The sequence below is a fragment of the Aspergillus brasiliensis genome (genome assembly GCF_001889945.1).
Source record: "Aspergillus brasiliensis CBS 101740 unplaced genomic scaffold ASPBRscaffold_1, whole genome shotgun sequence".
NCBI lineage: Eukaryota > Fungi > Ascomycota > Eurotiomycetes > Eurotiales > Aspergillaceae > Aspergillus > Aspergillus brasiliensis.
In genome coordinates this window covers 2,625,391-2,650,478 of record NW_027137442.1, presented here as the reverse complement: position 1 = coordinate 2,650,478, position 25,088 = coordinate 2,625,391, and the positions used below count along the sequence as shown (strand labels likewise).

Here is a 25,088-nt window from a genome sequence, read left to right as displayed (position 1 = left end):
TTCGTCCCTTTTCCGCTTGCACCATTTCGCAGTCGATCACGACTGCGTCCCTGGCTTTGCGATGGCCAGCTTTGCCGCGATTATAATTATAGTGCGGACCTGGTGTGTGCTTGAACAGGTCCATGCGAATTATCCCTTTCCACTGGGGGCGGTCGGATCTTGGGCATGTATTCGTGACCATGCCTTCGGTTCGAAGACGAGTCGGTGAGTGACATTTTGCCTGAAGCCTTCTAAGTAAGGCTGCCTTGTCGATGGCTTTTGATGCACTCTGAACATTCTGTTCCTGCAATGAGAGTTTCGTCATTGCTGTTGACATGGTCTCATCTGAAGAAAAAGAGGATGATGAGGCGTCCCATGGCATTGGTGCCAAAGAAGACTGGTACATTTTGATAGTTGAAGATAGAGTTGTCATATACTCAAACAATGTAGACAATGACACTGTATGTGGACAACCACAGAGTGTTGGGTTAGGGTAGAGGAATCTGCATAGGTTTTGCAGGCTTCGCCTGGGATTATATGTCTGAGCCCTCTCTGGTGTTTATGAAGGGTTCCCATCTTCGTGAATGGATTCACCTGGCATACTGGGCAAGTGTAAACGGTTTCTACCGATTGCAGCGCTGGTTCATTGCGATGAGTGACAGCTGTGCACACGGAAAGTCGTGAATATCACTGAAAAGGACGATATTCACGCCCTTCTTGAGAACTTTAATCACCACTTTAGGGCCATGGGAAGCTCTAGATGTCCGGGTGAAAGCAAGTGGTCGATAAGGGCTGTTAACATATTGTTAACTTCCAATAACAGCTTAGGCAAATGTCTCATGTTACCGTGAGACAAGTGAACTTATTACCCACCCGCGTCCCCCAAAGGTCATGAAGCACTGTCACCCCTGTCATTCTAACATCATGCACGGCAGAGTGACACCATCCTTGCAATATGTAAGGGTCATCAGGAAGGAAGCTACCTCGACAGGTGCTATCCATAATAGAACACCACAACTAATGAGACAGCAGCAACTACTAGCCAAAGATGGCTGCTATAGCTGAGAATGGTATATCCCGACATCCTATCATGTCTATCTTTAGCGAGGCTACTCATAGTGCGCTCTCAGAGTGGATTCTCCAGGTTTCGAAATCCTAATACCGCTAGGCCATCCGGTAAAACACCAGAATCAGAATACGCCACTTAAGCTTACTATGTGATTATGAGATCGTCAACTGCCAGCCCCTCACAATCGCCGGTTAGACAGCTATAACTCATCTACGGCTTTTCTCCCCTCCTTATGAAGCATACACAGCCAATAAATTTTCAAATCAGCCCGGATGGTCTAGTGGTATGATTCCTGCTTCGGGATTTGAAATGCAGGAGGCCCCGCGTTCGAATCGCGGTTCGGGCCCGATCTTTTTTTTTTTTTTTTTTTGCTTTTTGGTCACTTACGCCCTACCAAAGGTTTTCCGAACATCTTTTGCAATATCGATGTGATCTAGTTGTTTACTTTAAACAATTAATTTAGAACTCGGAAGGTCATCCAGATACGTTGGTTACGTGGGGACATGTCGTTCTACTAGAATCGCTAGCTTTCTTAGGTTAGCGAGAGGCAGTGCTCATCGACCATTGAAGGGGGGAAGTTAAGTAAGCTGGATGATGGCATATCTAAGAAGCCTTGAGTGTATCTAAGCTAAGGAAGTCCATAATGCTCTTGGTCAAATACAAGAAACGAAGTAAAACCATGAGTTCCCTGCGGCGCACCCTGATACTCTGTGTTGAATTTGAATCCCTTCCGGATGTCACACGCGTCAAACTCTCGTCGGTGAACAAAGACGCCTCTGGTGCCAAGATAGTAATCTGTATTGTACGGGTCACTTAGGTCCTCTTTATCCTCAGCTGGCCTTACATTCAAAGTCCGCCCTGCCTCGGCAATACTCGCCAAAACGAGCTTAGTCAAACGTGGCATTTTGCTGATTTCCTCAAAGACAGGATCCCACGAGCCAGAGACAAGATTCACCTTTTCAAGCCACAGTACTTCGATATCAGGATGGTTGCGCAGGAAGTATAGCAGGGAGTCTAGAGTGACGTAGATACCGAACAGACGGAGTGTCTTGAGGCGTGGAAGACAGACCTTGCTAGCAATTTCTTCAAACAGCCGATAGTATAGGCTGATATCCCCAATCACTGTACAACGGAGCCTGAGGGTCAGAGATTCTAGATTTGGCATTTTCTGTAACAAATAGGCAACACCAGGATAGTTGTCGTCAGAGTTCACTTCGGGATTAAGACTCGCCAGAAGGGTTCCCGGCCTCCACCCGTGCCAGCTTCGGCGGGTTTCGCGCTCCCATGTTTCCATGTCGTCTTTTCGTTTGGAGAGTCTTTCTGGGTTGGTATCTATTCGTGTTGATAGGTCGATTGAAAAGTTTTTGATCGACTGACCCGAGGCAAAGGTACAACCGGCTGCGTCGAGTGTATGCATATGGGCGGTTATTTCGTTGGATGGAATGGCACAGCGTATTGGGTTTTGATAAACTAAGAGGTCATTGAGTCTGAATGTGCTTTTTGCAATCGCAGACATGGCTATGTGGTAAACTTGGGTTGCTTTGAGCCAGATAGCATGCCAGTCACCTCTGGACCTGAAAAAATTGGGATGTGGTGAATAGGTAACTCTGGCTTCCATAGCAACCCAATCAAGACTCTTCAAGTTGTTGAATACGGCTTCTAGGGTCGACACAATGTGATCTTCATGAATCAGCTGGTGCTTCGAAGCTTTTTCCTCCATCCATGCTAGATCTACCTCCGCTTGGGCCAGCTCATCGAGTGTGCACTCCCTTGCTGTTATCCATGGAGTATTCTTTTCATCTTCACATCGACTGGTTCTGAGAACTTTCTGAATGAGAGAAGAATCGTAGACCACTGCGACTATCGTCAGATCCTTGACAGCTGTACGCAGGATGCCATGGCGGGAAAGAGCTGTGAGAGACTCCAGACTCTGTGGGGTCAGATCAGTAGTTTGGTGCCGCATGAAAGATTTGAAACGTGGGCCCAAGCATAGATCACTCCATGTTTTATCGGCTAGTCGAAGGGATTTGATGGTCTCCAGATCAAGATACTCGAGGATTTCATCCACCACAACAATTGGAAGATATATGTTCTCCTTAGTGATGGATTCCATGGCGGTGATGCAGTATTCTGACAAGCTCAAGCTCAGAAGCAGCTGGCCTTGATGGGGCAATAAGTCTAATTTATGTCGCTCTATTTGGTTCTGGTATTGATGGCTGTGTCTGCCGCTCCATCACCGATCATCAAGTGATGCAGCCTAGATGGTGAATGACAAGGACGACTACTTCATAGTCAATATCCGGTGTTACTATCACTTTTTCGGCTAATGTATAGCACTGACAGGAGACAAACCTCAAGTGGTGGTGTACAATACGTCATGTGATTAGCCTGGCTATGGAGAGAGTCGATAGCATCGGATCATAGCATTTAGTAGATAATAGGTACAGGTCATGAATAGTGAGGTATTGAGGTGAAAGAAGGACAATTGAAAAATAGCCAGCAGAGTTGAGTCGCATCGCATTTCAGCCAACGGAACAGGAAGGACCCGACTTTTCTTTGTCTTCGAACACCGACCATGGTAACCTCTACACTACCGCCGCTAAAGGTATTTATCCCAGCGGCATTGGCACCTTGCAACTAGGTCGTCGAATCGGGATGTTGCGTCGGGTAGGGTTTGGTGAAACGGTGTCATATTCGTGGGTGGGACAGAGTAACATCGCTCGGCAGTTTGATTGGACTGGTCCAACCAGCCAAGACAAGCGTTCCTGAATTGACATTTGAGCCTCACAATCCTGGCTGTCATATAACTATCATATTCATCTAGCCTAATGCAGTATACTCTGAAATAAGAGCCTAGTTCTTTCTAAGCGTCGGCTTAGGGTAATGGTTGATTTATCCTACCTCTATCCATTTGCAAGCTGCAGCGGGATCTTATCACAGTTATATACCCCCAAAATTTCTCTAGGCATCTCCATTTTCTACTACTGGTGTTAGTTATCGGGATTTAAATAGATAATTCCTCGAATTGAACCGAGAAATAATAATGACAATAATATTATCAAATTAGAGAAAAGTAAAATGACAAAAGATTCAAATTTCACTTTATGAAAAGGTTAATCTATAGGTAGCACAGATTATAAGTCGAAGCTTCATTTTCGGATTGATGCCTAGGTACCTCTTTTCCGGGCTCAAGAATTTCTATCTATAAGTTTATACTTCAGTGCTTCTCCATATCCAGCTACGATCTCGGTGGCCTACTGGTGAATATATCTTGAAGGATGAGAATCCTTCAAACAGTGGCCAACTACAAAGAAGAAACAGAATGACCATTGGCTAACAATGAATCTAAGACAGCTTATCAGCTGGCACAAGCCACCCGTATCCACCACGAGTCAGAAAATTCAATCAGGCATAGGAGTGGGACGCAGCATGCATGCCGTCATGCACGATTAATAGTCTAGTCCTGAATCTAAATAACACCTTATCAGTATCGGTGGCACAATTGACATATCGAGCACGCGCATAAACTTTATTCTCCCGAGTATGAGATACATGTACGATATTCTGGTACTGAACTGGATATTCTAGGGTAATTCACACGATAAATGCATACGATGTTGGCGATATTATCTTGATTCGGCACTATAGTACGGGTCTTTTTTGTTTGCATGGTAAGAGATTGATTTCTCTCATTTCTTCTTTTGATTAAGACGCCGTATGTAACAGAGGGTATAATGAATATTACATTGTCGAGTATTAAATATGCGTACCGCCAACGATTTGTCTCCTTGCTCATATCCGTTCGTCACATGCCACAAAGCTGTTATCAACCAGCTGTGATCGGCGCGAAACACCCGCACCCTGAGTGCTATTTCCGATATATGAGCGCTCTCGCATCATTGGCTTCCGACGGCAATGGTGACACGCCTTTGTCCGTGGTTTTGTTTGGCTCGACCTTAACATACACTCTTCGAGGGGTTCTCACTCTCCCAGTACCATTCAAGGATATCAAGTATTGGGAGTAGCCGAGGCAGGAGAAACGGGGCTGTGCGGAACCGTAGGTTTGGGCTGTGCCGGCGTGGAGTCCAGCTCTTGAATTGGACCAGACATCTCAGTTGGCCTCAGTGGTGACACTGCTCTAGATGGTGCCTCAGCAGGAGACAGCTCTGATGGCGGTGCCTCATGAATTTCGCTAGGCGTGACAGACGGCAACGCAGATACCCGTTCAGCCACCTCGGACGATGGTGACTGCGGTGGGATGTCTATCGTAACCTCCGCAGGTGGTTCCCTTGATGCCTGCTCACGAGTAATGTTGGCTCTAGGAGCATCGAAGACATCAGATTGTAGCGCTTGCATAAGCCTGCTGACCTCGTCAGGCGGAGAGACGTCGCCGCTCAGCAATTCCCGAGCCTTGACAATATCCCCATACATTTTTCGGTTCACTAGCCTGTTTTCAACGATGATGCTCATTTCGGCACTCGCACCACCGAAAAGGCCCTTGGTTTGCGCGAAGGAGAATATTCCTACGGCACCACCGGTGCTCACGGCGCCCGCCATTTCTCCATTGCGTCCGACCGGTCCCACTGCTAGAGAGAGATTGAGACCCAGTGTTACGCTTCCCAGCCGCGCAAACGTTTGTACTGCCTGATCGCTCTGTAGAATATAGACGAAATCTGTCAATTCGACGCCGATCTGCCCACCAAAGCCACCTCCCACGGATGCGATGGCTGATGGGGCGGACCAGGACCCGTCGGGGAGACGTGCGACGAGAATACCGGAACCGAGACGCACCGATCCTAGGAATCCGGCTTTGGCAACTGTGAGGATGGCGAGGCCCTTTGACTTGTCAGTGACGGTAATGGCGATGAGAGCACCGGATCGGAGCGTACCTTGGCACTAGCGAGGGTTTTTCGTGGGATGGTGCGGCCCGGGCTCCCCAAGGCATCGGGATTTGTGAAAGAGTTGATGATCTGGGCTGCTTTGTCGCATTCGCCTGATGTTTGATGTAGCTTTTGTCAGTTTTGACCGACGCGACAGACGCGATTTTCTAGATCGGCATGAAGCCGGGACAGTTCATGATAGAAGCTCAACATCAAAGTAAGACTATACGTACTTCGCAAAGATGAGGGAAACGGGTTATGCACCGGCATCGTGAGAATGAAATCTACACTGCAGTGAGTGTAGACAACTGAGTGTTGACAGAAAACAGTTCCGACCCGGCAGCCTTATTTAGAGAAAAGACAGAATGAGGCTGTTCCAGGGGACGCGTGGGGGCCAAAGCTTGGCCCGAAGCAGTAAGCAGCGGCTTAGCCCCAGTTCCAAGGGTCTGCCATTCCTCTTTCACTCTAGTCGGCATCCTGTGCCTGGTTTGATTGACGGGATCTTGCTGTTAGTCGCTTCCTGGCTTCGTATTGTGAAACCGTTGTCAAAGAGGGATCTGCATCCTCTGATTTTTCTTGTCAGGCACAGCCACATGGCTCTACACCGCTCGTTGATCTTTATCAGTTCACGATATGCCAGCTTCAGCTCAGTTCTTGACTTCTGGTGACTTGGATTTAGTATGTTGTACGAACGATTCATAACCCATAATACTACTAACGAAATCATGACAATATCATTACCCCCAAAATGAAAACAACATCAATGAAAGGACACTCGGCACAAACGTACTCAATATTATATACTATAGTCCCGAAATGAGGGCATGTGCTTCGTTGCCGAGAAGATGCCTGTCTAAGCCTCAGACTTTTCAAGGATCCAGGTCGCCATATCCTCCGCATATATCGGGTAAGTCTCGGGCAGGTCGGCATGTAAAACGTGACTCCATCCATCGTAGGACTTGTGCATCTTCGCTGTTTCAGGGAAACGAGCCGTCTCCCGCTCAAACCATCTCTTACTGGCATCGTAACTGGTACAGTTATCCCCAGTTCCGTGAGCAAGGAAGACCGACTGCACTCCATCAACAAGGGTCAACTTGCCCTTATCCAGGTCCATCATACGGTCCAGCATATTGGCGAACATCTCCAGTGTTCCCGTGGCATGGTTCAACTGGTCCTCTTTAAGGCTTTTTTGCACAGCCGGGTCACGCACCAGCGTCTCCACCCGCATTTTTTCCACGAGCTGAAAGTGGGGGAGAAGCTTGCCCGCCAGCCGGCCCACGAATACCGTTATCCAACTGGGAGTCTGCTCGGGAGTCAGCCCCATCAACGGAGCCGACAGCATGATCCCGCGAAGTGAGGACACAAGCGGCTGATACTCTTTAGTTGAGGCGAAAGTGGCTACCATGCCACCACCCATGGAGTGACCGTTGATAAACAAGGGGAGCTCGGGGAAGACATTGGTCTGCTGGTCCTTGATGAAGGCGGCCATGTCGGCTAGTACCAATGAGGTTGGCCCTGTGTTGCCCCGGTCGGACTTTTGCGGAGCCGACCGGCCCCAGCCACGCTCATCAATACCTGTGCAGTAGATACCACGGCGTGCTAGTAAAGGAAAGAAGTTGTTGTAACTGTTGATGTGGTCGCTGAAACCATGAAAGTGTACTAATTTGGCCTTGGGGGCAGCGGGCTGATGAAGAGGTTAGGATGTCGGTGAAACTTGACATGTGATTTTGAGGGTGTGCCTTACCGACCAGGTCTTCTGGTAGAGGACGGCCCCGTCCGGGAGTTTAAACTCGCTCTCTGTTATCGTGATGTCTGCCATTTTACACTGAGAGACAATAACCAGACGCGATGGGGGGTTGATGATGAAGCAAGTTGGCGGAATGAATGGAACGTCGCGAGCTTGATAGTTGCAAGGTCGAAAAAGAGACCTCGGCTGAGAAACTGGAGGAGGTGAAAGGAAAAGGCAAGAGATCGACGCGTGAGCACCGACACCGCCAAGAAGGACAGCGGGTCGCCTGAGGCGGCCACCCTCCACGCCGTACGGCTATTTTTTTTTGCGCCAGTCATACCAAGATGCTGTATGGCAGCTTTGCTAAATCCCAATCAGATGACACCCCATGAAGTCATCAACGGATAGGCTACAGCTTTGAGTCAGCGGAGACTGGCTATAACACTGCCTACTAAAGACCGTGTCAGCACCCAATGTGACAATTTGGCGGGTACTGTGGGTCGACTCCGTACACAAACACTGCCCCGGACATCCATCTGATAAGCATCAGTCCAAGTATCCTGTTAAGCCAACCTGCAAGGACTTTCAGCTTCAACATCTTTGGCTTTTATCATCTGGCATAGAGAGTAAAACAAGACTTCTCAGCTTTCAAGGTCTGTTTATCGTCCCATAGAGAATGTGTCTTTGCATTCATCTTACAGTTTGGGAAAACCTGAAGATAATATATTAAGGGAAACCCAAGCCAAGACAGGACCAAGGAATTTTCCTCAGATATCCCGTACCTCACTTGGTATAGCAATCTAGTCCTGTATCTAACTATCCATCTATGTAGCTGATATCAGGTCATTCATTTGCTTCCTAGACCACAGACAATCTAATTAGTTCTGTATCCGGCTGGGTTGTAGAAGCACCAACCGTATGGGGCACGCCCTTTTAGCGAAGAAATAACAATACAAAGATCCCCCACACTCCCATCGGCACTGCCAGCGCCCACGACATGGTCTTCCAACCAGCATGATCCCGAATGAACCCTCCCAAGAAGGGGCCTGCCATAGAACCCGCAGCAAAGGCACTGTTACAGAGCCCACAGGCCAATGCAACCGCGGTATTCCTACCTAGCGCCCCAGGCCTTGCCGTCGATGCCTCAAGTGCAAGATTCGTCACTTCAACCACGGTTGGTGTCTCAATTAGTTCGACACAACCGCCGATAAGTGCTAATAATGTACAGAGAAGAACCTTATAGCCAACACTATTCTCGGTAATATATCGCAGGCTTACCATTACCGGTACCATCGTCAATAGACCCATCGCAATCAGATAGCAGCGGGTCTTAGGCCAGCGGTCCACGATGTACCCAATGCCGGGATCAAGAACATGTGGCGCCATCAGGGGAATAAATATAAGGCCTTGAGCAGTTTGCTTCCAACCGAAGGTATCACGGACAAAGAGTGGTAATGCACTATCGAATGCCGTTAGAGTCGTAGAGAGAAGGAAATAGACCGTTAACGCCAGAGCCATCCGCGGAGACCGGAGTAGAGCGAAGACTGCCTTATGATTTGTTGGGTGACACGAGCTTCGTGATGAAGGGTCCATGAATTCGAGATCGCTTGATGTGTCGTCTTCTCGACTGGAAGCACTGGCTCCTTTCCTTCCTGCCGAAGCGGCCGTAGCAGCGGGAGGACTGTCTTGATGGTCTGATTGTCGCTCATCGACAGATATCTGCGAAAGCTCCATGTCCGTCTGGTCGAATGTTACCTGGTCTGTCTCCTTTTCGATGACCATCATCCGGAGGGCTAGGTCCACAACTATCAGCGCAAATGCTAGTCCGAATGGGGCGTAGTAGCCCGCATGTTCATAAAGGGCTCCCCCCAAAAGCGGCCCAGCAGTGGCTCCTACTACGGTGGACATGGCGAAATAACCCAGCGCATTGCCCAGTGTATCTTCTTGATATCGATCCACTAGTAGTATCAACCCAACTGTCCAAACCACCGCAGCAGCTCCGCCCTGGAGTAAACGCCCCAGAATCCATAGAGATAGGTGTGAGCCAATGCAGAGAAGCGCCGTGGCAACCGCTAATACCGCGACCCCTGCTATGAAAAGCCACCGGCGTGATGCAGTGCGATCCACAAGATATCCGCAAAGAACTAGGTTTTGTCGTGTCACACATAGTGTCCGCTGCTAAAGGGAAGTGAAAAACTTACGAGAGGCCATGGTCATCGCTGCACCATACAACGCAAGAAGAATCGAAGTCCAACGTTTTTCTGCGAATAGATTTAGTCAGTGACACGAGAACCAGCATGAATTCAACCAACGAGCAGACTCACGTTCCCCTAAGGGTAGCTTGGCCTTTCCCGAGAGAGCATTTGGAACAATAGGAATGATCTAAAAACATAAACCTGAAGCATTTATAGATCGCAATAGCATTATATTGCTTATTCACATCAACTAAACTGTGTATACGGAAGAAGTTAATTTACTAGGGCATTTTCTACATGTATGTCCAACTATACCACAATTGCTGCACCGTGATGGTGCCTGTTTCTTTCGCTCCCGGGTAGATTGTGGTGTCTTTGCGGTCTAAGGTCTATGGGAAGATGATGGAGGAGTTCTCTTCTTGACAATACCAAGTTTATCAAGTACAAGTAAATATTAAAAGGTCATCTATCTAGAGTATTTGATCTCTTGCTTACTCTAAGCTCAGTGATGACTTCAGATTGTCTCAAGTGTGCTCAGGGCATGCTCAGATCTATTTAGTGAGTTAAAAGTAGCAAGGAGTGAGCACTGAAACGGAAAGAGTAGGCCATCGACCCTCCTAGAAGATTTGCTAGATATGTTCAGCCAGATCCAGGCAGCTCGTCACTCAGTTCTGTCTGGTACTAGTTACAATGCATGACTGAACACCGCTCTGTCTAGCACTTTACCAGGCAGTATAGATGGTGACACTCTGTATTCTGCCCTTCGCTGCGTTTGACGATAGTCATATGCAACCCTCTCGATAGTTTTTTGTCCTTTTTATATTATATCACTATGCCTTTCCACGCTACTAGTACTACTGCTATACAACAATGAGAAAGGCGACATGAGAGCAGGATCCACAGAAGTGCTGCTAAATGATACTATTCCAGGATAATTACGCTCATCCGGAAGGGTCGCTCGCACTCCGAACAAGTACACGTGACTAAGGAGGAAGTCGCCATCGGTCGCACTGTAATTGTCCCACTGACTGTTCATCAACCTCTCCCTCTCTCATTGAAGCTTATAACTTTGTTTTGACATGCCCCAAGGTTGAAGTGATTGGAAGGCTGGATTAACTGCCGGATTGTCGGGTCACTCGGCTGTCCCTGACCCCCAGGCGCTAAGGCCACCCAGTCCACCATGGGTTCGCCATCGGGACCAGCCATGGCGTGCTGCTCCACTTCAATGAGCTCAACTCTGGTTTCCTCCACCACTATCATTTGCGCTTCTGCCTCTTCCCCTATAATGGCCCCAGCCGGTTGACCCATCCGTGCACTCACTTTTCCCTAAGGGGTTTAGCAGCTCTCGATCGTATATCTGCCCCCGATGGTGTCATCGCTTATCCTCTGAGTGACACATTCAACAGCCAATACTGATGCTTCAAATTCGCTACAGGAGGGGCTAGATTCCCTAGATAAGCGGAAATATCGGAATGGATGACTGCGTGGATGCATTATTTCTTTTCCCGGACCCTGCTTCGGCTACGGAAAAGAAAACATATCAGCTCCTGCTGCCCATAACTAACTTTATCTCTCACCGAACTTCCATGCCGCAAACGCAAGGTTTCAGTCCCCGGCTTTGTGACGTCCTCAACACACCTCGAACAAGCCGGAAATCCCAGATATCATGGCCGTCACAGCTTCTAGTCCAGATCCGCTGGGCGCGAATGTCGATGAGAGAACACCCTTGAATTCTTCGGCGCAGCACGCGACTCCCAGCGCAAACACAACGGACTACAGCAGCATAACAAAAGGGCTCACTAGCGATGCGCACAGCAGCCATGGTAGCGATGAGGAACGGCCGCTGATCAGTCCACCTGAGTCGCCTGATGACAATGTGAAGAAAGCTTTAACCAGTATCAGTACGGTGATTGGAGTGTTGTTGCTCGGTATGTCGCCCTCACCGCTGTTATTGTCCTGTCTGAGTGAGACTGACAATCATCCAGGCGAGTTCATTTCCAACGCGGATATGACATTAGTTATGGCGACAACAGGCAAGATATCTTCGGAATTCGATCGACTGCGGGATGCGAGTTGGCTAGCGACAGCGTACACCTTGGGTTTATGCGCTGCCCAACCGATGGTCAGCTATTACACAATATTCAGGAAGATCGGGCGATACTGACGGTGATATTATAGTACGGTAAGCTGAGTGACATCTACGGTCGCAAGCCACTGCTGCTCTGGGCATATATTTTCTTCGGCCTGGGATGTGTTATCAGGTAGGCATCCGTTCTTGCTACGCTGATTTGCTAAATCGTGCTGACACCTGTTTCCCTACTTAGCGGCATCGGTGGAGGAATGCCTACCGTCATACTGGGACGTGCAATCAGCGGAATTGGAGGTGCTGGAATAATGGCAATGGGTTCTATAATCATCACTGGTACGCTAGGTGGCTATCATGCTGGAGAAATCGTCACTGAATATAGACAGATATTGTTCCCCGTCGAGATGTTGCCCACTGGCGGGCATACATCAATATCGCGATGACTCTGGGTCGTAGCGCAGGTGGCCCAATTGGTGGATGGCTGACCGATACAATCGGATGGAGATGGTATGCTCTGCGCCTCTGGGTCGCCTTCCTCACTAACTCGCGCCAAGGTCGTTCATTATCCAGGGGCCCTTGTCGGCTCTGGCAGCGTTGTTGGTGATATGGAAACTCAAGCTCGCCAATCCAGCCACTGAGAAGAGCATCCGCCGCGTCGACTTCCTTGGAACGTTCCTCCTTGCTATTGGCATTATCACTAGTACTGTTATCCTGGACCAAGCAGGGCGGTCCTTCGCATGGGCGTCATTGTCGACAGCAATCCTCGCAACTCTCAGTCTATCCGCATTCGTCGCCTTCGTCCTGGTCGAGCTCTACGTAGCCCCCGAACCGATCTTCGAACTTCGCATGTTGCGGAAGCCGAACGTGACGCCCAGTTACCTCATTGGATCGCTGCAGATAACCGCTCAAGTCGGAATGATGTTCTCCGTGCCGTTATATTTCCAGGTGACGTCGCAAGCCTCTGCCACCGTAGCTGGAGGGCATCTAGTTCCCGCTGTGATCGGAAACACGCTTGGAGGCTTGATCGCGGGAGCCTTCATCCGCCGTACTGGACAATTCAAGGTCCTCCTGATTCTTGCCGGTCTCGTAGCGTCTGTCGCATACCTACTTCTTTTCTTCCGCTGGAACGGTCATACTGGATTCTGGGAGTCCCTGTACATCATTCCCGGTGGTATGGGTACTGGCTTCTGCTCTGCGGCTGCTTTCGTCAGTATGACGGCTTTTTTGATGCCACAGGAAGTGGCCATGGCAACAGGTGGCTATTTCCTCTTATTTAGCTTCGCCATGACGGCTGGTGTGACTGTCACCAACAGTCTGTTGGGGATGGTGTTCAAGCGCCAGATGGAACAGCATCTGACTGGTCCTGGAGCCAAGAAGGTTCGTAGTGTTCCACCACCTTTTCTGCTTTCTTACTAATGAATTCTGAAGATCATTGAGCGCGCCCTGTCCGACACGAGCTATATCAACGGTCTGCAGGGCCATGTCCGAGATATAGTGGTGAAAGGATATGTTACTGGCCTCCGCTACACTTACTGTAAGTTGTGTAATTTATGCATTCATCATACCACCTTACTGACTTGATGCTAGTGTTTTCCCTCATTCTTTCGCTCCTAGGATCGGTCCTTGCCTGGACGGTCAGGAAACACCAACTGTGAGGAACTAGCACAAAGCTGGTAGTCTAGGAGCTGCCAATCGCTTCGTCGAGGCTGGTATTCGATAGAAGAAAAATATAAGACAATCATTCCCACAATAGAACAATGTCCATAAAGTGACCGACTTACGAAAACACGGCTATATCGGCCCAATGACATGACCGGGTGGCAGGCATCGGCCTCCAGGGCAGCGCGGGATGCGTCCGAGGTCCTGTTTGCAGGTCCTGCTCCGGTCGGAAAGCTGACTAGTCCCAGTGAGCGGCATTTTGAAGTAATTGCATGTGATATTCACATTCCAAGAGAGTTGTCGGCAGTTTAAACCTCTCTCGGCGTGAACGCGCGTTAGAATATACTGTGCGCTGCAGCCATTAGCCAGGATACCCCGTCAAATGCTCCATCGCCTTGCAGCTGCAGTGCAACATGAGACGGGCTTTAACTTTTTGTAAATGCAAGTTTAATCTATTCTCTCCGCACGCCCAGGGCCCTATGGTGTCTACCAGGGTAGCCTGCAGGAATTCATCTCGCTTGGCGAAGCGAGGCGCCCTAACAGGCAGCCTGCAGCTTACCCTGCTAACCCCGGCACACCACGCCCCAAAGGAATCCGTCACGTCCTTCACGAGTCAGAACAAGGTTCGGGAGTTGATTCAGCTCTCATTAAGTTGCGTATTTAGCTAGTCTAACGGTTCGTCGGAGATTAGTTGTTCTGTAACAAATAGGGGGCCAGGATCTAACCCTGGCCCCCGAACTGATCGGAGTTTCAGCCAATGAGGAGTGTTGTATAAACCCGTTCCTGGCCGCTGGTTTAATTGCCGGATTCATTTGGCATCCATTAAGCATCAAATGTGATCAGAAGAGTACTGGGTGGGTTGATCTTCATTGCAAGGTGTAGAAGGCTCTGGAGGCCAGCTGGATGAAATATTTAAGAATGGTTGTCAGGGACAACATTCCCTGCATTGCCAGGCTGTGCTTGGGAGATTGTTCTGTCACTTTGTCAGGAGATTGATTTGCAGCTATGAGATTGTCAACTTCAATTCTTGCCCTTTCTGTGTCCCTACTGGGGAAGCTGGCTCTTGGGCTGTCAGCTGCAGAATGGCGCACTCAGTCTATCTACTTTCTATTGACGGATCGGTTCGGTAGGACGGACAATTCGACTACGGCTACGTGCAATACAGGGGATCAAGTATGTGTTGCAATACATTCATCATTCATCTACTGACATGAATAGATCTACTGTGGTGGAAGTTGGCAGGGAATCATCAACCATGTATGCCCTTCCACGTTGTACTTTTCAAGACGTGCTCTTTAACCATTTTGTCACAGCTGGACTACATCCAGGGCATGGGGTTCACGGCCATCTGGATCTCACCTATCACTGAGCAGCTGCCTCAGGATACTTCAGATGGTGAAGCTTATCATGGATACTGGCAGCAGAAAATGTAAGCTCCCTTCTTTTATACATTTTATACGTATTCCAGACCGCAGCTGACTTGACAGATACGATGTGAACTCCAACTTTGGCACGGCAGACGATCTCAAGTCTCTCTCAGATGCTCTTCATGCTCGTGGAATGTATCTCATGATAGACGTCGTCCCTAACCACATGGTAAGTGCTGCTTCAGCATCCATGTTCACGAATCACAAATGCCAACAATAACTGTACCAGGGCTACGCAGGCAGCGGCAACGATGTGGACTACAGCGTCTTTGACCCATTTGATTCCTCCTCCTACTTTCACCCATACTGTCTTATCACGGATTGGGACAACTTGACCATGGTCCAGGATTGTTGGGAGGGCGACACCATTGTCTCTTTGCCGGATCTCAACACCACTGAAACTGTCGTACGAACAATCTGGTATGACTGGGTAGCCGACCTGGTATCTAATTATTCAGGTGCGACCCCTAAGCCTATAGAATTATGTGGCATACTAAGTCAAGCTCAGTCGACGGACTCCGCATCGACAGTGTCCTCGAAGTCGAACCAGACTTCTTCCCGGGCTACCAAGAAGCAGCAGGAGTATATTGCGTCGGCGAAGTCGACAACGGCAATCCTGCCCTCGACTGCCCATACCAGGATTACCTAGATGGCGTTCTCAACTACCCCATGTACATCCCCCACCCACTACACTGTATCCTAATAAACATCGCTAAATCTAACCAACCAGCTACTGGCAACTCCTCTACGCCTTCGAATCCTCCAGCGGCAGCATCAGCGACCTCTACAACATGATCAAATCAGTGGCAAGCGACTGCTCCGATCCCACACTACTCGGCAACTTTATCGAAAATCACGACAATCCCCGATTCGCCTAGTAAGTCCCCTCCATTCCCATAATCACCCTCAGTAACTAAAGCAGACCCAAGCTACACATCCGACTACTCCCAAGCCAAAAACGTCCTCAGCTACATCTTCCTCTCCGACGGCATTCCCATCGTCTACGCCGGCGAAGAACAACACTACTCGGGCGGCGACGTGCCCTACAACCGCGAAGCGACCTGGCTCTCGGGATACGACACCTCGGCGGAGCTCTACACCTGGATAGCCACCACGAACGCGATCCGCAAACTAGCCATCGCAGCAGACTCAAGTTACATTACCTACGCTGTTCGTTACCCCCAATCCTATCCCCCATCCCAAGCATAACCCCAAATCCCAACCCCAGATACTAACAGAGAGGACAGAACGACCCCATCTACACCGACAGCAACACCATCGCAATGCGCAAAGGCACCTCCGGCTCACAAGTCATAACCGTCCTTTCCAACAAAGGTTCCTCGGGAAGCAGCTACACCCTCACCCTCAGCGGAAGCGGCTACACATCCGGCACAAAGCTCATCGAAGCGTACACCTGCACATCCGTGACGGTGGACTCGAACGGCGATATCCCTGTGCCGATGGCGTCGGGATTACCGAGGGTGTTGCTCCCTGCGTCGGTGGTTGATGACTCTTCACTTTGTGGTGGTAGCGGTTCTTCTACCAGCACAACTACCTCCACAGCCACAGCTACAACCACATCCAAGACGTCAACGACGTCTTCTTCTTCATCATCATCATCATGCACAGCCTCCGCCACCGCTATCCCCATCACCTTCGAAGAACTGGTAACCACCACCTACGGAGAAGAAATCTATCTCAGCGGATCGATCTCGCAGCTCGGGGACTGGGATACGAGTGATGCGGTGAAGTTGTCGGCGGATGATTATACGTCGAGTAACCCGGAGTGGTCGGTTACGGTGACGTTGCCGGTGGGGACGACCTTCGAGTATAAGTTTATTAAGGTGGAGTCCGGGGGCAGTGTGACGTGGGAAAGTGATCCGAATCGCGAGTATACGGTGCCGGAGTGTGGGAGTGGGGAGACGGTGGTGGATACGTGGAGGTAGATATTTTTACGAGGGTTTGATGAGGTTGGGTTGGTTGGTTGCGTTGTGTTGAATGCGATGGGTTGTATGTATGTTTGAATTGTTAGTGTTGGATTGGACTACTTATTCTACTTGTTTCTTGAGACCAAGGGGAAAGAAGTATGATTTATACATGATATTCGATGTATTCATCTGGGTAAGTACAAAGTTAGCAAGTAGCCAGAAGGCATGAACAAAAGTCTCCGGGTCTCTGATTTGAGTACCCAACTGGAGAAGATGGAAGGAAAAAACATGAAATATTGGAAAAACAAAGGGTATTTAACAATTCGTGAGCATTTGCTCATTGGTAGAATGCAATCATAACAAAGTACAGCCAGCTCTCCTGGTGTCATAAAGAAGTCCAGCTACAGAACGAAAACTAGATTCGAATCTAGATAAAATCCGGCCGATGTGGCTTCACGTGCGAACTCTCCCTTTGAGGGGACATCGTCCTCGCTGCTGATGGTCCGTTGCGCTCATATGACGCGATGTTGGGTAGTGTGGGTGTAGTGGGTGACCTCACGGAAGGACTAAAGGCCACATAACGTTCCGAGGTTCCTTTTTCGTCGTGGTCGGAGTTCATGAAGGGGTTTTCAACAGTGGCAGTCGATTGGGTGTGGTCATTGGAAGGTCTGGTTTCGGTCTCTGCCCGCGCAGGTGAGCTGACTGAGGGGTTGAAAGCTGCATAGCCATCATTGGCATGCGTTAAATCGCCCAAGCTCAGCGGAGAAACAGGCCTGACCTCTAATCCATGCATCTGCTCTGCACCCGACTGTTCGGGGTGTCCTTGCGAATGAAGAGAAGTTTCGGACTCGGTGGACTTTCTAGACGAAGGGGTGAAATCATCATGGGTGAGATGAGACTGTAGCACATCATGCGAAACATCTGAGACACGGTGTTCCTCCGAGTTGTCCGCAATGGCAGTGCCGCTATGCATTTCGATATTCTCCCCATGAGTCTCAGCATGTCCCTGAGGGGACTCCACTGAAGCAGAAGGGTTGTAAGCAAGATAGTTATCATCCGGTTGCGACGTTTCGTGAGACTCCAAATTTGGTCTCACTGCGGACTCATGGGCGACATCGATATGCGCTTCATCTTGATCTTCGGACGGAGAAGCATGGTTGAAGTCGGAGGACACGGGTGATTTAGCGGTAGGGTTGAACGCAACATAGCCACTCGCATGCTCTTCATGTGAGCTATAGGAGTTATATGGCATGCCATGGTCCAGATGTTCCGGATGCTCATGGCTGTATTCGTCGTGTGCCGAAATCGCATCATTAACAAATGGTGAGGGTGACGCATTGGCTGCAGGACTGAACGCCACATAGCCGTTCCCACTTGCTGAATTGACTGGTGACAACGTCCTACCCAGTGCGTCGGCAGGGGCAGCGGCGTGGGGAGTGTGAAAACCGCTAGAAGTAGGTGGACTTAGCGATCGCAGCGGGTAACCGTTTTCTTGGGCTGGATAAGGGGCTGCGCCAGGCTGGCTGAATGGTGAGAATGTTCGGGCTGCTGCTCTATCAGCAGGGAAGGAAGACCCTGGGGTCAAAGAACGAGTGTTCGGATCAATTGCCGGGCTGTATGGACGGAAAGGAGTGGTGGACGGAGGGCCATAAGGATCGTAATGAGGCTCGTGTGCTTCAAATGGCCTGTAGCCTTCGCTAGGACCTCGTGAGCCGGGACCCATTGGCCCATACCCAGGAGCTGGTGTAAAATTAGAACGCGACACGGGAGTTTGGTTGCGCAGCACTTGCGGTGCCGGCGTGGAACGATCATTCTGGCCGTATCCCGGGCCTGGCGTATAGCTTGAGACAGGGGTATGTATGCGCGGCATTTGTGGCGCTGGCGACGCCCTGTCAATCGGCCCGTATCCAGGCGCTGGAGGTGCAGGCGTGAAACCTTGTCGCGATACTGGAGTCTGCAAACGCGGGACGGGTCCCGGCTGCTGACCGGGCAGACGAGGCGCTGGTGTGAAATCGGATCTCGACATGGGCGTCTGAGTGCGCGGCATAGATGGCGCTGGTGATGACCGCTCCATCGGACTATTGTATCCCGGTCGCGGAGGTGCTTGGTTGAAATTCTGCGGCATCCTTGGGGTCTGGGAGCGTGGCATCGGGGCAGGGCCTTGCTTCGGAAGTGGTGGCACTGGCGGTACTGGTGGCGCCGGCGTACCATGCCGATCGAGTGGGCTGTACCCTGAGACAGCGGTGCTTCCTGACAACGAAGCTGCGTCAGAGTATGCTGACGATTCAGTCATAGTTCGGCTCAGGGCAGGCTTATCATCGAATGCGCCGATGTCTGGCAAGGTAGGATTGCGATCTGGAGCTGCCGTCCCAGGACGTGAAGTGTAAGCCGGAAGAGTAGTTTGTGTTGTAGTGCGCGAGATCGTCGTGACAATAGGTGTCTTATCGTCACCACCGGCTCCCACTGAAGGTAAAGTGGGCCGTTTGTCTAGACCCATGTTTGGATTGGTAGGCTTCCGATCTTGCAAGGCCACGCCTTTGGCCAAAGCTTTGTTGACCTTCTTCCGGACAATACGAGTGAGCCGGCTGTTGATTTTCCGTTTGCAATAAGCCTTCAATGACCCATCCTCCGACGGAATATGGTGGAAAAGAAAGATTAGGTAGAGTACGACAGCCAAGATCAATTTGAGCATTGACAAGACCCAAATGACCAAGGTAAAGAGCATACCGATCAGGACGACAGCACGTTCGGTGTTATCCTCCGCCAGCATCTTGATATTGTAAAAGAGTTGCGAAGCTGTGGACCCGCCCTCGTCGGTAGTGTTGCTGCCTCCAGGGAGTAGATCCATCTGCATCACGGAGTATAGGGTGATGGCGTTAACAACTTGTCGTGGGCCGTCGGCAAAAAGGGTGCTCATCCAAGCTAGCCTATGTCAATATCCGTTTGCAACTCAAAGAGGCAGGGGCTCTCACATTCAAAAGAAAAGTATGCGAAGAGGGCGACGTATTCTGCGCCCTTCTTACTTTTGGTCAGCTCGGCGAACACGAGGAACCGCCTCCATCCACGGCCGTTGCTTCCCATTCGAATACTCTGAATGCGCACAGCGAGAGAGTCGAGGTAGCTCTGAGCGATACTCCCGGAACGCATCGCACGAATGGCGCGCATCCATCGGTAGATCAAGAGTGCGAAAGAGATGATGATACAAACGGCGAAGATCCATCGCGATATCTTGAAAGGAATTGCAGGCTCGATTTGGCCCGCCCATCGTGAGAAAGCAAGCAAATTGACAGCGGTAAAAGTGTCGACTCCGTACACGGCTATGGAGATAAGTAGGAAGACATAGAGAAAGAAGTATGAGAACGGGGATAGACAGGACTCTGATTTGAAATCATCGAGGTTCTGTAATCAGTCAGTGTCAGCGGCATTCCCATTAGGAGGACCAATTCATGAATTCAGCTCACAATGTAGTCCCACTGTTCTTCCAAGGCCACGGGCCCTTTTTCCCTATCTCCAGAGCAAAACATGTCGGGAATCAATCCGGTGTCGCCAGTACACGATGAGAAAAGGAAGGTGAAGAAGGGTTACTTTCAGAGGAGGAAAAGAGTGATACTCCGTCGGTCCAGCCGGGCGAAGTCGAGGTCGCAACGAGAGCGAAAGAGTAATGAGTGTGAGAGGAGGAAGACAGAATCTCAAAATGTACGAGATCGCGCCAAGTAAAGAGAGAAAGCGTCAGCAGTACGGCCAGCGACTATCGACAACAATTGCGCATAACCGCTGAGAGGTTGCTGTTGTCCGAGGTCAAACGAGCGACCTGTCAATCACTGCGGATCCATTTCGAATAGCCATTGAACTGGTGTAAAAGGTTCTGGTGACGCTCGAACTGCGACGTTGGCGGCTAGCTTCAGTGGGTAGGGCGAACGTGCCAAGATAGGGGAAGGGGGTCCTGGCGCGTGCTGCTGCACCGATCGCAATTGCTGATGAGCACAAGAGAGAAAGAGAGAGAGAGAAAGAGACGAAAGATCGGACACAATGGAACCAAGGAAGGACGAGATAGGTTGTAAAACGAACGAACGACTGTTCACACGAAAAAAGGCGAACCCCTTGAGGGCCGAAGCCGAGCAATCCACGCGAGAGCAAGCGAAGGCCCGCGGGATAGATAGTATGATGATGGAGGGGGCTTGCATGGAAGAATGTGGAGCGGCAGGTGGAATGAAGAACGGGGTCACCCATGGTTTGGTGGTCCCAAGGTGAAACACGGACGGAAGGGAGGGAATGAAACAGCGCGGCGCTTGCTGAGAACTACTGGCCACTATTGAGTGTTAGTTCGGATCAATTTCCCAATCCATTGGCCATGGTCGCCATATCAGCCCAAGAAGGGAAAAATTACTTACTCGCTGCGTGGACCTGATAACTGAGGGCGCTGGGCCATCAGCCAGTCAGCTTTCTTCTCAGGTCCGTGCCCGAATTAATGCCAGCCGGCCGTTGAAATGTGGTTCTTGAGGGATGATAATTAATGAGAAGTTGAAGAGGAGGAGGAGAGGAGAGATTCCGTTATCGCTGCCCCAGTCACGGACCTTCCCCCAACCGACCCCGTGATCCACCTTTTCGCTCCTTCGCTCCGTCGTATTATTATTGTGGACGACTCAACTCACTCTATACGGAGTAGCCATCTCACAAACACCTCCACCGGTTTGAACTTTCAATCGCTCTGCCTTGTTCAGTCTTCTATTCTGGATGGCCGATCATGCCTGTGTCCCTGCCGATGGTGATTGACATTTTGATTATTGGACCGCTTGTTCAGTAGTAGCATATAGCAGGCTGCCAGTTTTTTTGGGTTGAATTGCCATCAACATCTTTCAGTTCTCTTTCTCTCTCTCCCTTTCTCACTTACTCACTCACTCTCACAGGAAGCCGAATCGAAGATGATGGGGCTAGAACGTGGGCGCCAACGAGGCCCAGAAACAGGTGACAGCGTCAACCAGGCCTGCGACGAGCGAGAGCTTGGGCGCTGTTGGAGGAGGAAACCCGGAGCCGGCGGGTTTCCTCCTCCAACTCACGGACCTGTCTGGTCCAGCGAATCTGGTCCTCGGTTCGCTGTCTTTTCTCGGCTTCCAAGGCCTGTCGCAGGCGGTTGACGCTGTCACGAAGGGCCTGGTCCGAGGGAGGAGAGGGGGCAGAGGGGACAGACGCCGTCTGAGCTTGATGGAGGAGGGCGCGCAGACCGTTTATCTCGGTCTGCTGCTGTGAGACGGTGACCCTGGACTGGTCCAGGGCCGTCGCAAGCGACCCCAAGTCGCCCGTACGGCGCTTGGGGATCGCTTGCGAACTCTCACTCTCCACCTCCCAAAAGCTCAGACGGTGCTGAAGGACGTCATTGACGCCCTTCAGCTTGTCCATCTCCGCCTCTATGCCCTCCTTCTGCTTCTGGAAGCGCTGAGCATCCCTCAAGGCTATGCCGACTTGCTGTGACATTTCCTTAATCTCCTCCCTCAGGCGCCTCTGAGCCTCGTTGGCAGCCGCACGTTCCTGCTCGATCCAGCCATCGTACGCCTTCCTGAGGCCTTCCATGGCTTCGCGATGCCCAATTTTGGCAGCCACCATCTCCTCCTCGGCTTCCCTCATCTTCTCATCGCACAAGGCCTCTATAGCTGCGACCTCAACCCGCAGGTCAAGGGCTTCCTGAGCCCCGGGGTTCTGCTCCACCGAAGACTTGAGAGACGCGTACTGGCCTGTAAGTTTCATATGCTCGTCGAAGAGCGCCTCATACTGCTTTTCGACGCAGCCAACCTCACCTTCCTTCTCACGATACCTTCTCTCCAGCTCTTCACGCTCAGCCTGCAGGCCAAAGACTTCCTGTTCTGCGGCGCCAAGTTGTGCGGCCTGCATCTGGCATTGTGTCTCACAAAATTGGACCTGTTCTTGGAATTTCTGAATCACAACGTCTCTGTCGGCGAGCTTTCCTGCTGCGGTAGTGAGTTTCTGAACAGATTGTTGCTCTTGGGCCTGGAGTCGCTCCTTCAGCTCCTCACGAAATTGTTGCTCTTGGGCCTGGAGTCGCTGCTTCAGCTCCTCACGAGTATGTTGCTCTTGGGCATGAAGTCGCTGCTTCAGCTCCTCAATCTGTGCGTCCTTCTCGGCAAGCCGTTCCTCTGCCACGCGGAGTTGTTCAGAGTCGCAAGTCTTCCCCGTTTGGGCTTCAGCGGTGACCAAACGGCGCGCGATGGCGTTAAGCTCTTGTGTCTTTACCTGGAGATCTGCTTTGAGTGATTCAACCTGGCCACGAGAGTTGGCATCTGCTTCATCACTCTTGAGAGCCAGCTGCTCCTCCAATTCGGCGACACGGTTGGCGACGGTCTGATCTCGCGAGTAAGAGTTGTTCTGCACTCCACGCAATTCCTCCTGGGCCGTCATGAGTTTGTAGTTCACCTGGGCTAGCTCTTGGCGAAGCTTGGTTGTTTGCATCAGATGCTCTTTCTGGGCAACCTTGGCTTCCTCGCAACGGGCACCCAACATCTTCGCTGTCGACCAGAGTCTGTCATGGCGCGCCTGCAATCCGTTCGCCTCATCGGTTTTGGCGGCTAGCTGACCTCGTACCTCATCCAGCATGGCTTCGTAAGTGCCGACCTTGGCCGAAAGAAGTTCAACCTGCTGCAGCAATGCCAAATCTTGTGGATGTGGCTTATCTTCAGCGCCGTTCTTCAGTACTAAACGTGCCGAGCGAAGCATCTTCGTGCACTTGATTATGGAGGATTGAGGCAAAGCGATGACAATCAAGGCGACCATGCTGGCGAGAATGATGAAGACACTGGCGAAGGAGAGAATACGAAGGTGTGGGAGATTTCCATCCCCACCACTGAGCTTTGGAACGTAGTCTTCCAAGTTCAACTCCGCACCGGTGTATATGCCCTGGCAGTGGAAGCCCTGAAGCCGCCGACTGCTGGACCACCGTCCTGCAGGAGAACCACGATCAAGATAATCACAATACTCCGAGTGGTTCCCTCCTGCGGGCCCCATGCCACCGGCGACACCATACAGGAAATGGTAGCTGGGTAGCAGAATATCTTGGCACGACCAGACAACCATGACGAGTGTGGTGAAGCATCGGACGATTGTGGCGATGGGACGATTCGCAGGAAGGTACCACTCACCAAGGGCAGAGAGGCGACGGCTCATCTGGCTAGTGATCATCCATCTCTTGAGCGCGTCAGAGCACGCGACGAAGGACTTGACCGGGGACAAGACAGCTGCAAGCAGCTTGCATCCGAGCAAACCGCAAGAGATGATCATCTTGTGGTACAAGGCAACGAAACTTGAGATCACGAAGAATCCAAAGACCAATACCGGTCTTGGAGTAAGGTCAAGGACCGCGCGTATCTCCAGCCAGTCCTGCTCAGGATCGAGGGTCCTTCCGTAAAGGAGTTTCTGCTCCGAAGGGGTCGACATTTCGAGATGTCTGTACAGCGTGAGTTTTCTTGTTTACGAGAATTTAATGGGAGTAGGCTTGGAGCTCAAACCTTTAAAAGAAGCTGAGAAAAGCACTGTTGCACTTGAAAAGTGCAGGATAGTATTAACGAAGATACTGAGCTGATTCTTGAAAAGCCTTGGGGAACACTGGGTGTGTCAACAAAAAGACGAAGAATCGGATCTGTGTAAATGCGTTGGAGGAGAAAGAGGAAGAGAAGAAAGGGAAGAGGAGGGGGACAGGGGGAAGTCATGGTGGGAAGGTCAGGAAACCCTGGGGGGGCAGAGACTGACCGTCCAGTGAATGAAGATGAGGGCAGTGAGTGTTACTACGGTCACTAGGCAACAGCTTGGTTACTGATGGTGAATGAAAGGCTTCACCACCATGATACGGGGGAGAAAAGTGAGCGGGAGTTTGGGGAAAAGAAGGAAAATGGACTGAAGTGGGAGAGAAAACAGGAGAGAGACATTGCCTTCCGAGGCCAGAATTTATAGCTTTTGCGCCGCAAGTGAGTCTCGGTTATCTCCATTTAAAGGTGAGTAATTGTAGGCTAGATTCCACTTGGTGATGAGTCTACGTATATGGGAAGTACCATGGAGGGCTCCGGGAGTTCCCACCTGCATTGCGCAGTTACTGTTCAACAAACGGGTAATTCAGCTCAAGTGTAGGGAATT

The 25,088-nt window shown here is 50.6% G+C and overlaps 10 protein-coding genes and 1 non-coding gene across 11 annotated transcripts; 3 read left to right on the top strand and 8 right to left on the bottom strand.

Annotated features, from left to right (window-relative positions):
* Nucleotides 1-1,314: 1,314 nt before the first annotated feature.
* On the top strand, nucleotides 1,315-1,394 carry ASPBRDRAFT_t28. The gene has a single exon. It is a non-coding gene; the product is annotated as a tRNA-Pro (tRNA).
* Nucleotides 1,395-1,618: 224 nt separating this feature from the next.
* ASPBRDRAFT_71057 (uncharacterized protein) lies at nucleotides 1,619-3,603 on the bottom strand. Its single transcript, XM_067629104.1, has 2 exons — nucleotides 3,401-3,603; nucleotides 1,619-3,329 (listed from the first exon to the last, which is right to left on the bottom strand). Exon 2 carries the CDS (start codon nucleotides 3,159-3,161, stop codon nucleotides 1,677-1,679), a length of 1,485 nt encoding a protein of 494 aa, XP_067484977.1. The 5' UTR covers nucleotides 3,162-3,329; nucleotides 3,401-3,603; the 3' UTR covers nucleotides 1,619-1,676.
* Nucleotides 3,604-4,481: 878 nt separating this feature from the next.
* ASPBRDRAFT_247890 (uncharacterized protein) lies at nucleotides 4,482-4,950 on the bottom strand. The gene has a single exon (XM_067622091.1). It carries the CDS (start codon nucleotides 4,842-4,844, stop codon nucleotides 4,578-4,580), a length of 267 nt encoding a protein of 88 aa, XP_067484976.1. The 5' UTR covers nucleotides 4,845-4,950; the 3' UTR covers nucleotides 4,482-4,577.
* Nucleotides 4,951-5,056: 106 nt separating this feature from the next.
* Nucleotides 5,057-6,198, bottom strand: ASPBRDRAFT_191008 (uncharacterized protein; the record flags this gene model as incomplete). Its single annotated transcript, XM_067620316.1, has 3 exons — nucleotides 5,057-5,884; nucleotides 5,938-6,041; nucleotides 6,162-6,198. 3 exons carry the CDS (start codon nucleotides 6,196-6,198, stop codon nucleotides 5,057-5,059), a joined length of 969 nt encoding a protein of 322 aa, XP_067484975.1.
* A 583-nt stretch (nucleotides 6,199-6,781) lies between these two features.
* Nucleotides 6,782-7,747, bottom strand: ASPBRDRAFT_25362 (acylglycerol lipase; the record flags this gene model as incomplete). The annotated part of the gene is made up of 2 exons (XM_067622167.1): nucleotides 6,782-7,612; nucleotides 7,673-7,747. The coding sequence occupies 2 exons, from the start codon at nucleotides 7,745-7,747 to the stop codon at nucleotides 6,782-6,784; spliced, it is 906 nt and encodes a 301-aa protein (XP_067484974.1).
* Nucleotides 7,748-8,323: 576 nt separating this feature from the next.
* Nucleotides 8,324-10,081, bottom strand: ASPBRDRAFT_655525 (MFS transporter; the record flags this gene model as incomplete). Its single annotated transcript, XM_067628558.1, has 3 exons — nucleotides 8,324-9,801; nucleotides 9,859-9,918; nucleotides 10,054-10,081. The coding sequence occupies 3 exons, from the start codon at nucleotides 10,079-10,081 to the stop codon at nucleotides 8,591-8,593; spliced, it is 1,299 nt and encodes a 432-aa protein (XP_067484973.1). The 3' UTR covers nucleotides 8,324-8,590.
* Nucleotides 10,082-11,518: 1,437 nt separating this feature from the next.
* Nucleotides 11,519-13,593, top strand: ASPBRDRAFT_50565 (uncharacterized protein; the record flags this gene model as incomplete). The annotated part of the gene is made up of 8 exons (XM_067626566.1): nucleotides 11,519-11,780; nucleotides 11,838-11,974; nucleotides 12,031-12,113; nucleotides 12,177-12,274; nucleotides 12,325-12,445; nucleotides 12,493-13,315; nucleotides 13,367-13,472; nucleotides 13,526-13,593. The coding sequence occupies 8 exons, from the start codon at nucleotides 11,519-11,521 to the stop codon at nucleotides 13,591-13,593; spliced, it is 1,698 nt and encodes a 565-aa protein (XP_067484972.1).
* Nucleotides 13,594-14,315: 722 nt separating this feature from the next.
* On the top strand, nucleotides 14,316-17,038 carry ASPBRDRAFT_166845 (putative alpha-amylase). The gene is made up of 9 exons (XM_067619594.1): nucleotides 14,316-14,770; nucleotides 14,816-14,854; nucleotides 14,911-15,026; nucleotides 15,085-15,193; nucleotides 15,254-15,482; nucleotides 15,533-15,695; nucleotides 15,755-15,901; nucleotides 15,954-16,194; nucleotides 16,272-17,038. The coding sequence occupies exons 1-9, from the start codon at nucleotides 14,603-14,605 to the stop codon at nucleotides 16,968-16,970; spliced, it is 1,911 nt and encodes a 636-aa protein (XP_067484971.1). The 5' UTR covers nucleotides 14,316-14,602; the 3' UTR covers nucleotides 16,971-17,038.
* A 341-nt stretch (nucleotides 17,039-17,379) lies between these two features.
* Nucleotides 17,380-20,476, bottom strand: ASPBRDRAFT_114259 (uncharacterized protein; the record flags this gene model as incomplete). Its single annotated transcript, XM_067616806.1, has 6 exons — nucleotides 17,380-17,546; nucleotides 17,762-17,774; nucleotides 18,271-18,644; nucleotides 18,939-19,874; nucleotides 19,925-20,351; nucleotides 20,414-20,476. The coding sequence occupies 6 exons, from the start codon at nucleotides 20,474-20,476 to the stop codon at nucleotides 17,380-17,382; spliced, it is 1,980 nt and encodes a 659-aa protein (XP_067484970.1).
* A 147-nt stretch (nucleotides 20,477-20,623) lies between these two features.
* Nucleotides 20,624-21,460, bottom strand: ASPBRDRAFT_247822 (uncharacterized protein). Its single transcript, XM_067622090.1, has 2 exons — nucleotides 21,340-21,460; nucleotides 20,624-21,261 (listed from the first exon to the last, which is right to left on the bottom strand). Coding segments are annotated over exons 1-2 (492 nt in total). The 5' UTR covers nucleotides 21,341-21,460; the 3' UTR covers nucleotides 20,624-20,770.
* Nucleotides 21,461-21,926: 466 nt separating this feature from the next.
* Nucleotides 21,927-24,389, bottom strand: ASPBRDRAFT_107440 (uncharacterized protein; the record flags this gene model as incomplete). Its single annotated transcript, XM_067616582.1, has 1 exon — nucleotides 21,927-24,389. A coding segment is annotated over one exon (2,463 nt), but the record flags the coding sequence as incomplete, so codon positions are not given.
* Nucleotides 24,390-25,088: the final 699 nt, after the last annotated feature.

Bases quoted from the DNA above. Each gene is read 5' to 3' on its own strand.
- ASPBRDRAFT_71057 (XM_067629104.1), bottom strand. From the start codon at position 3,161: ATGGAATCCATCACTAAGGAGAACATATATCTTCCAATTGTTGTGGTG.
- ASPBRDRAFT_247890 (XM_067622091.1), bottom strand. From the start codon at position 4,844: ATGAGCAAGGAGACAAATCGTTGGCGGTACGCATATTTAATACTCGAC.
- ASPBRDRAFT_166845 (XM_067619594.1), top strand. From the start codon at position 14,603: ATGAGATTGTCAACTTCAATTCTTGCCCTTTCTGTGTCCCTACTGGGG. The intron at 14,771-14,815 runs GTATGTGTTGCA...TGACATGAATAG, and splicing joins CGTGCAATACAGGGGATCAA to ATCTACTGTGGTGGAAGTTG. The intron at 14,855-14,910 runs GTATGCCCTTCC...ATTTTGTCACAG, and splicing joins GGCAGGGAATCATCAACCAT to CTGGACTACATCCAGGGCAT.